This window comes from Manduca sexta, chromosome 20, assembly GCF_014839805.1.
Source record: "Manduca sexta isolate Smith_Timp_Sample1 chromosome 20, JHU_Msex_v1.0, whole genome shotgun sequence".
Lineage (NCBI taxonomy): Eukaryota > Metazoa > Arthropoda > Insecta > Lepidoptera > Sphingidae > Manduca > Manduca sexta.
Genome location: NC_051134.1, coordinates 13,819,801 through 13,830,468, shown reverse-complemented (window position 1 = coordinate 13,830,468; position 10,668 = coordinate 13,819,801). Strand labels below are relative to the sequence as shown.

Here is a 10,668-nt window from a genome sequence, read left to right as displayed (position 1 = left end):
GTTTAACGCATTTTCGCCTCTATATACCCACGATTAAACTTGTGAATTAAATATGCAATATTGAATTAATCTGTATAATTATATGATATACCTATTACACATTATTACATTCACAAAATCAGTAGGTTGGATCTTGGTTGGTTTATCGGTATAAAGTTACAAGTACGTCACTCGACGAGAGATGGCGTTAGTTGTTGTAGAAGGTAAAGTTTGTTGATGATATGCTCTAAAACAATTCATTAACTTCAAAAATAGAACTTATTAACCAAATCAATAATACCTGGTAGGTAGCTTTTTATTCTAGTTTTAAATAATGAATACAGAAGATACTTTCTATCTATTAGCGGGGTATCATAATTGATTGAATAACCGACATTTAAATTATGCGGGCGCAGAACTGTAGTACTATGGGTTTGAATCCTGGGTACAAATTAATGTTTATTACTTCGTGTGAAATATTTGTTATAATGTTGCCAATTTTATTTACTGGGACTATTTTGAAACAAAGTAAAAATCTTCTGATAGTTTAAAAAGTTTGGGTAAATGTAGTTAAAAAAAACACAATAATATATGTGTTATATATATATATATATATATATATATATATATATATATATATATATATATATATATATATATATATATATATGTTTGTTTTTTTATATTAAGTACGTAAATTATACTTAATATAATAATTAGATCGACATTGTCCCGTTGGGTAAACCTGTAATATAAGTATTGTGGTAAATTTTTAAAGTGGACAGAAAAATAAGCATATTTCGCGTCTGATGTTAGTCACGTCTGCACTCCAAAATATAGCGATCGTAGTATTTCACAGTCCACAGCTCACTCACAAGTCACAGAACATTAATGAAGAGATAAAACAACACCATATAATTTTCCATCAATAAGATGTAAACAGTTCTGCGTAAAACTGCAATTGTCTCTGATAACCAAACCGTGTGGTGACAAGTTATGCATCCTCAAGGAAGCTCATTACGGCTCAATTTCCTATGGTTTTAATGTTTCCATAAATTTGCTCAGGCCGGGACATCGGGTTTTGATTGCCGATAAAACCCAACCGCAACGACTGAACCGTATTAAAACGCTGTTAATGTAATTTGCACCTTTTTATGACCGTAAACTTATGAAACGTTAAATAAGTAATATGTGATCGCGAAGTGTACTCCAATTACATTATTTTACGCTTTTTTGAAATTCAATCACCGATAAATTGTGTTTTCCCCTTAAATGATAATTGGAACTACCTCTTAATAATAACGACTTCGATTAATATTTTACGACAATTTAAAAGGGTAAATTAATGAGCTTAATTTTATATTCAACGCTATACATGTGTCAAAAACACCCGACTTAAAATACATAATAAATTGCATTAACTGATAAAAAAAAAACCGGGACAAGTGCGAGTTCTAAGTATATCGATCTAAGTATATCAGTTCAAACTCAACTTTACCGTTCGATTCCTAAAGACGATTTTTGCTCCAACCCCGAATAATAAGTTTGTTATTGTTATTGTTATTAAAGTACATGTTTACGGTTTTCAGATTTTTCCTTTACATAGGCTGTATGACATTGCTTCTTGCAAAATTTAATGATTATAGGAAAACGGAAAATAATTGTACAATTGCGGTGTAAACGGTCATATTTTTTTATTGCGTTGAGTTACAAGTAAAATTTTTTTCACATTTGAGAAAAAGACAGAGTAAGAAATCAGCTGGTGTTAATAAAAACAATTGTTGGTACTGGTGTTAAAGTATATAGCATGAGACTCATACTTGGTCAAGAACAGGAAAAGTCAAAGATGAAACTGGTAATAAGATGGCACCAAACTAACTATACAAATATTAACTTACATACTAATTTCAAATCACGTAAATGAATTAACAAGTACTAATTTTATATTCATAAAATCTAATAAAATTATAGCAGAAGAGACATCGAAATATGTAAAAGCGTTTGAACACGAGTCAATAGCGTGTTTTTCATACTACGCACGTCTTTTTCCATCTTACATACTTCTTTGTACTTCAGATAAAACGAGTGTACGATGGCACGATTCGTCATAAGGTTTTCCCAGTAAAATCCCACGATCTAGTATTACTGGCGTGGATGTTATTCATTTATTAGAGAAACTAGCTTCCGCTCGCAGCTTCGCCCGCGTGGATTTCGGACTTCAAAAATGAAGCCGGTCGCGAACGTTCGAGAATGTTCGTTTTACGAAGCTACTCGCTACATGATTCGCTAGCCTCTAGGTGCCAAGCAAGCCGCCTGCCTGTGCGTTCGCGACCTTATATATATACAAAAATAATCCTTATAGCATGATTCAGTATTCACGCATGATGGCTTATTATTAGCGTATTTCATGTATAACTTTGGTGTTTCTATACCGATTTCTATGATTCTTTTTTTATGGAATATTTAATAATGTTAACTTTTTAATTAGAGATGACTGAGAGTGTTATAAACGTAAGAGTAGACAAATATAATGAGAAAGCTTCGAACTGCTAAGCTATCGGGAGTTACACGTGTTATTGTGAGTCAACCATAAAAGATAGACATATGCTGTCGTGGGATATTTTTTACATAATTTTAAGGAGAAAATTTCCGTCATACATGATTTCTGTGTAGCTTTAACCATTAAGGTTGCACACGCGACGTAAGCTTAAAAAATGGAGTAACTTCTCCCGTTTTCCCAACATTTCCCTTCACTGCTCTGCTCCTATTAATTGTAGCGTGATGAAAAGTATACTATAACCAGCACAGGAGTATGACAAATAATTGTACCAAGTTTCGTTAAAATCCGTCGAGTAGTTTTTGTTTCTATAACGGTTATACAGACAGACAGACAGACAGACAGACAAAAATTTTACTAATTGCATTTTTGGCATCAGTATCGATCCCTAATCACCCCCTGATATTTATTTTGGAAATATATTTCATGTACAGAATTGACCTCTCTACAGATTTATTATAAGTATACCTAGTCTTGCCATAAATATTGTAATAAAGAAAAAAGAAAATTGTTAACTGCAAATAACATTTATTACTTTTACAGTGTGTCAGTTTAATACATAAATATAAAACAATTAAAAATATAAAAGCTTATTCGAAGTGGTCTCCATTGGCTGCAATACAGTCCTTTAAACGATGAGGCCAGTTATCAATAGAAGCACGCACTCTTTCCATGGGAAAATTCTTCACTGCCAATCGTATAGATTGTTTTAGGGACTCCAAATTATCATGGCGTTTAGAGCAAGCTGTACTCTCTAAAACTGACCACAAATCATAATCCAGCGGATTAAGATCGGGACTAGACGACGGCCAGTCTTCAGCTCTGATGAAGTCCGAAACGTTCGATTCCAACCAAGACTGCGTGGACCGAGCTTTATGACCCGGCGCCGAGTCTTGCTGGAAGGACCATACTTGGTTATTGAACATGGTGATGTTAAGGGGCTTAACTACCTTCTCAAGAATGGTATCTTGATACACTTGTGCCGATGTTTTGATACCTTTTTCACAAAAAATATGGCTCAGTCACTCCTTCATAGCTAACACCCCACCAAACCATCACTGAAGTCGGATAATGTCCACGTTGCACTCTGTCGACTAATTGGGAAGCTTCCTTAGAGCTTTGAGCATAAATACGGTCATTTTGTTTGTTAAAATGTTGCTCAATTGTAAAAATTTTCTCATCCGTAAACAAAATTTTTCTGTGACCTCCCTTTGCGTACCGCTTCAGTAGTTGTTTCGATTTTACCACCCTATTCTTCTTTAAATTATCAGTTAAGAAATGGCCAGTGCGTCTCTTATAGGCTGCAAGTCCTAAGTCATCTTTTAAAATACGCGACATGGTTCTAGGTGCTATCTTCATTTCCCGAGATAAAATCTTTTGCTTTCGGACAGGATTTCTTCGAATTCTTTCCCTTACTGCTTTGACCACCTTTTTCGTACGAACACTACGTGGACGGCCAGATCTTTTCTGTCACAAACAGAGGAGGTCTCATTGTACCTATTAATAGCCCGGTACACAAACATTTTACTAATACCAAGTGTATGGAGAGTTTTAAAATTGCATTTGGCTCCATACCTACTTTGTGTAATGCTATCACAGCGATTCGGTTCTCTTTATCACCCCACACCATTTTAATATCGCAAAATATTTTACAATGTATTGGCGCCAAAATGAGAAAACACAATGAACAATCGTATAAAAATGACAGATTCGAAATTCAAATGTAATATTTTTTTATAATTAAGTGTAACAGTATTTATGGCCAGACTAAGTAGAGTATAGATATAGATATACAAAATATATTTCATGTACAGAATTGACCTCTCTACAGATTTATTATAAGTATAGATATAACCAGGGATTATAGCAAAAAAAAATATTTTACTTATATTATAGTAATAAAGGGAATTTAGAGGTAAACAATATTAAATCGAAAAATAAGCAACAAATATTTCAAAATAAATCTAACAGGTTAACAGATGATAAGTGAGGTAAATTCCAAGATATGGACACTTGATCATACATGTTTGAGATAATTCGTATTATCTTATATTATATAGAATTGATATCCAGTAGATTCGTGTTATTCTAACCAGTTATACATACAGTGTCACAATGCAAAAGTTATTTTGGATTTATTTGGTTTTTGGTGAGTTTCACTTGGGCTTTTTGTTACTTAAAAAAATATTTTCGTAACTTACCTATCTTATTCAGTTGGTATATCACGTAATATTGCTAACAAAATCAGTTGTTTTAATATCTAGACACAAATATACAATCACTTACATCGCCACGGATGATTCTTAAAGATGATATAATAACATAATCTTGAGAACGATTCCCGCATTTGTTCTTCAAATGTTATGTTCGATTCTAAAGTATATTTAATAAAAATAATAATACACAACAACAGTGTTATAAATGAATGAATTTACTACTACTACTAATATATACATAATTGTGTTCTTAATAATAAAATAAATTATTTCTTACACAACTGAATGACATTTTGCAGTCTTGGCCAGCTGTGCCGCATTACCAACTCAAGAAATTACAAGAGATACATCAGCAAGGATAGTAAATGGTAACGCTATAGATATAAGCGAAATCCCATACCAAGCTGCACTTCGAAGGAAAGTGTTTTCAGGTTGGGCTCATGCTTGTGGTGCGGCCATTATCAGCCATTTGGCTGTTTTGACCGCCGCACATTGCGTGGTTTCGTAAGTATCAATTCATACTGATAGAAGAATGTCCACGTTTCTTCTTCTACTTTGTCATATTAAAAAAAATTACCACAGTTACTACCAATTTGTTAAAATCGCAGTCAAATAGTTTACATTTTGTACGAAAAGCAGATATTATTTTGTGTTCCGTTCAAGGACAGCATATCTGGTGTTGATCTATATTTTATTTAGAATTGAACCTCATTTAATAATTTACCAAATTTATGCAATCTAGTTGTGGAAAATAACGTTCTCGAATATAAAGGTTAATTTACGTAAATTAGCATGTCTAAAAACGACATCTTTATTGTCCATAGTAATGGATTTGAACTGATAAGTGTAACAATTTGTGTTTTAAACATAAAAATTCAAATTGTATGTTTTATAAAGTTAAATATATATTTCAGATATGTATCAGACCCTTCATCGCTAAGAATTATTGTGGGGACGTCGTATAGACTTTCTGGAGGCCAGTCCTATGCCGTATCTATAGTGATTCCGCATGAGTCGTACTCTCCTTCCACTTTAGAACATGACATCGCCTTGTTGGGTGTCCGCAAACCGATAACTTTCAATTTAAATGTCAACGCAGTGGCTATTGCTTCATCAACTCATATAGTGCCAGTTGGTACTGAGGCTTTGGTGTCCGGTTATGGAATTACTGCGGTAAGTCGATTATTAACTATTTTTTTCCGTCATGCCTTCACACCTACCACTACAACTCCTGTAAGCCAGGATCAACAATGGTTGGTGAGTCTCGGAGAACAATAGTTAGTCTTAACAACGAAATTAATTCAATAGTAGGATATGGAGGAGTTTGAATATATTTTTTTATAATTTGTGTATTTTTATCATAGAAAGTATATAATCGACCAAGTAAGTATGTACACCAGACTATGGCAAGCGATCACAACCGCCCATGAACTTTTAGACAACTAGAAAAATTATGAATGCCTCGCCTGTTTTTATGGGATGAAATCTAAATTCCAAAGGGGGGATCAGTGATATTGATACCAACTAGGTCCAGTCGGCCTGTCTATACTAAAGGAATCTGCAATTTATAGCTTTCTAATATTAACGTTCACTCTTTTGAATAATGTTATCAAAATATATTTTAAATATCCGGTTTATGTCATGTTCAATTTGGAATACATTGATATTGGTTTCAGCGTTACTCATACCACGTTACTTATCTTTATCGTATTGTAGTTGTCGATCTGACATAGATATTCCATCTCAACTCCAAAGCATTTTGTTATCATGAAAATATATTTATATATAAATTGTTTCATACTTGTACGCTAACTTGCTGCCTGCAATTTCAGTACGAAGGACCAGCATCATCAGTTCTTATGGCTGCAAGAGTAAATATTGTCGCTCAAGACACATGCGCCCGCGCATACCTCCGCATATCTTCTATCACATCAGGCATGCTTTGTGCTAACTCCGTTCTCCCTCCAAGAGACGCTTGCCAAGGTGATTCTGGAGGACCTCTGGTTGCTAACAATGTCTTGATTGGCTTAGTATCCTGGGGAGAAGGATGCGCCGATACAACTTATCCAGGAGTGTATACTAGAGTTTCGGAGTATAACTCTTGGATTGTAAGGAACACTATTTTACTATAAAAGTTCTTAAGGTAATATTGTCTAATTCGATCTCAGTATACAGCACATCGTTTTCAAACAGCCATTTAACTAATAAATATCATACTAAGATTTGTGGTAAAGATACCAAAATGTCATACCATTTAATATTTTAATGCGACGTACGATGTTTATTCCATTTTTTTTGTGATGTTGTCTCGTTTTGAGGAATTGTAGTTAATTTTTATAATAAACGGATTAAACATAATATCGATGAGTTCATTGTTCGGTTGAGCAACCTAATTTGAATACAAACAACTTTCTACCGCGGTGACACTCGCGGATACGACATTGCCTAAATAATGTCATTGACATTATGGTAACTTTAGATTACATTAAGGTTTTTAATCAGTAATTTATATGTCTCAAACTGTGAATAAATTAGGACTGCAGACTGACAAGCATGAAGGTATTTGAGTCGAATGTTTATGAACGTAATATCTGTGGTAAGTATACTTTAAGCTTTGCAAACATAATGCCTCAAGACCCTCTACGCGCTGTCCTTGAATTCTGGTACCGTAAATCTTGGTTATAATGAGAAACCATAGTTCAGGCAAGCTTACTATTTGCTCAACTGCCGCCCTCCTATAATGAAAAACAAGACTGATGGTCACTCATAGACTGATGGTCTTTTTATTTAGAAGTCTGGTAGATAAATTAATAAGAGTATCACTAGACAAACCATTACCTGCGCTCACTCAAGAAACGATATGCGCGTTGCTAAACAAATTAAGACTCAAGAGAGAAGTCATTATCTTGGCTATCGGCAACAAAGCTGGCCTTTAATCACTATGAATCATAAATGAAAGTAGGAATGTTTTTATTATGATAAGCGACAAAGCGGGTCAACAACCTCCCTGTTTACATGCGACTATAACATACGCGTCGGTGAAACAATCGATTGATGAAACAATAAACTAGCCAATTACACCTATCCGGGCGACAGGCGTTTGTCAAATCATTTTATCTACCCTTTGTGTCCAAACTGGGCGGTTATTAGCGATGTCGTTCGTTTTGCTAAATATGTTTACAGCACCGGTGCGCGATATTTCTATATGTATTATGGTTTAGATTATACTTTGTATATTGTATGAACGAAGGAATATTAAATTAGATTAAAAATAAATATTATCTAGAATAAATTTCAACGACTGACTATTTGACAGTTTTGAAATTATTTTAAAGGTTTTTACAAATACAGATTTTTATTTTATACCCTTGACAGTTATCATTTTCTCGAATACACATAATATGATAAATAAAAAAAAATGTTCATTGATTTAAAATATAGTGTGTAAACAGTCGGTCACGTGAGATTTGAGACTTGTGACGTCATATTTAATAAAGAAAACAAGATACCGCGATAATCTAATGAAATTTGACCTAAAATAAAAATGTTTGAGGTAAACGTGGCTCAACCACCGTTGACGCATTTCATTTATTATAATAAAAAGATAAAAAGAGGCAATTTTTCAAAAATGGAATATTTTCAATTTATATTAATGGAAAAAATACTGTATAATTATTGTTTATGTATAAGCTACCATAGTATACAATAAATTTTATATTTTATTGTAATGAAGCCAAGTATTCAATTTATTAACCGTTAATGGCTATAAGTAATCACTTATCACATATTTAAACTATTAATATAAATATAGAAAAAACTCATTCGACTTTTTTAACCGTTTTATTGCCTTCGTAATAGGGGCTTTAACTTTGTCTCCGGGTAAGTTGATGAACAGTGTTAACTTGTTGATTGGTACGATGATTCGCAGGGAAGACTAATTAACCGAAGAGTTTTTTTTAAATATGCTTTACTATTCAACATCAAACGCGGTCCTTTGCGATTTTGTTAATTATGATTTTGTTAATAATGATCACATCAGGCTATATATCTATTAAACGCAATTATTACTTGGTACATTAATTTCTATGATCTATCCTGAACTCTGACTAGAGTCCGAGTAACATTCTGTTCCGATTTTAATGCGATCGATATTTATGTGGAATGTCTGCATTAGTTTTGTAGACTGTATTATTTACTACTGTTTGTATTCATCGTAAACCTTTATTCGCAAGTTGTTTAAAAAATTAAAAAATCAACATATTTTCATGAAATGATAGACTGGTTTGTTTCGATTTACAATTAAGAAGTCAACTACCTTTGTTATATCAGTTTACCGTCTGATCTTTAGTTTATCCATTTTTTTTTTGTTTTACAACGATCATGTTTTGGAATTATTTTACAGTTAACGTAGTTATTAAGTATTATTGTGGATAAACGCGTTTGATTATATAAACTGAGATCTCGAGTAAATTGATATACTGCAATAAGGAACATCGGCATTATTGTAGCAATTTTGAGAGATATGTAATAGTAAAAAATATGATTGTATTGCACCGAATTATGTATAAATGTTAGTATAATACTTACCTTCTTAGTATAAAAGTTTTGTACGAGGGGGAAAAAGCGCAGGGCCGCGCGACGAGGGCGAATGCACATAGGATACTTTTATTTTGTTTGATTACAACTGCACTGCCGAGGCTTGCTGATGTGGAAAACAACAAATCTAGTATTTTGCGATTTTAAATTTCGTTATATTCAAATTCGACTGCCAAAATCGAGCATCAGAAGAACACAAATGATGACAAGCCTAATGCAGCAGTTAAACGATGAATGAAAAGTTAAGTTTCCTATGGTGCTGGTCGAATTAAAATTTGGTTATTTCGGGTCTTTTGGTGTCGCCGACGTGTGAAGGCCAAAGAATGATAAACTTCTGCATAAAAATTTACACAAGTGTATAGATTATAAGCGTGATACGATATATTTCTTACACAACTCAATGACGAGACGAGCCCCACGACTACTCAAAAATTAGCTCAGTAGTAACCAACCAGAAATTTGAAATATGACAGCTTGGAGAGAGATAACGAAATACATTTAGCTAAATTACACAGAAAAATCCATGAACCACTTAAAAGGATAAAACGACCGATACGGTTAATTAAAACAGAATATCTCAACAAATTATCGAAAAAGTATTATAATCTACGTTACGTACTGTGAAAGCTTCCGACATTGGCTCGTAATCCGTTTCCTCGTTCTAGAATACCACATTGTTCTTCTAACATGATATCATACGGAATAACCACCCATATTGTGAAGATAATAACGCTGACTTCACCTTGCTGTGTTTGTTTTACAAGACCTTGTCAATATAAGCACAGAAATTTATTTACGACACCCCCTCATTTATACATTTACCGTCTCTTTCTTTTGCATTCTTTGTTCATATTTATCGTCTCTTTCCGTTGTCGTAATGAATTTTGGGGTGATTTTGAATTAACAATGCCATAGACATAATTCGCGACGTTGTTGAAGTATTATCGACACTTTTTATTGTAGCAACAATATTTTGATTTTATCTGCTTAGGGTACAAATATTTATGATATATTTTAGCAGCTGAATACTTAGTCCTAAATGAAATTAAATAATGATTTTATTTCGGTAAGAATGGGGAAAAAAAATTACTCTAAAAATATATTTCGTGTAAATCTTGAACTCTTTTATCTTAACCATGGAACTAATTTTATAAAACTTAAATATATTTTTCTATAAATATTTTACTCGTATTCATTTATAGTAACTTTTTTTAGATAATTATTAAATTATAGTTTTGAGCACCGATGTTATATATACTTTTTGAAATAGCATTAATTAGGTTAAATTCCTAAGGTGTTATTTTGGAATATTAATAATTT

At 33.0% G+C, this 10,668-nt stretch overlaps 1 protein-coding gene across 1 annotated transcript; it reads left to right on the top strand.

The window, feature by feature from the left end:
* Positions 1-4,540: 4,540 nt before the first annotated feature.
* Positions 4,541-7,110, top strand: LOC119189926 (trypsin-1-like). The gene is made up of 4 exons (XM_037440748.1): positions 4,541-4,685; positions 5,052-5,256; positions 5,667-5,925; positions 6,585-7,110. Exons 1-4 carry the CDS (start codon positions 4,652-4,654, stop codon positions 6,882-6,884), a joined length of 798 nt encoding a protein of 265 aa, XP_037296645.1. The 5' UTR covers positions 4,541-4,651; the 3' UTR covers positions 6,885-7,110.
* The last annotated feature ends 3,558 nt before the right edge of the window (positions 7,111-10,668 follow it).

What these genes read in the sequence shown, in the direction of transcription:
- LOC119189926 (XM_037440748.1), top strand. Translation starts at nt 4,652, where the DNA reads ATGCAAAAGTTATTTTGGATTTATTTGGTTTTTG. An exon ending in GCCGCACATTGCGTGGTTTC is followed by an intron (nt 5,257 to 5,666) that starts GTAAGTATCAAT and finishes TATATATTTCAG; the next exon opens with ATATGTATCAGACCCTTCAT. An exon ending in CCGGTTATGGAATTACTGCG is followed by an intron (nt 5,926 to 6,584) that starts GTAAGTCGATTA and finishes CTGCAATTTCAG; the next exon opens with TACGAAGGACCAGCATCATC.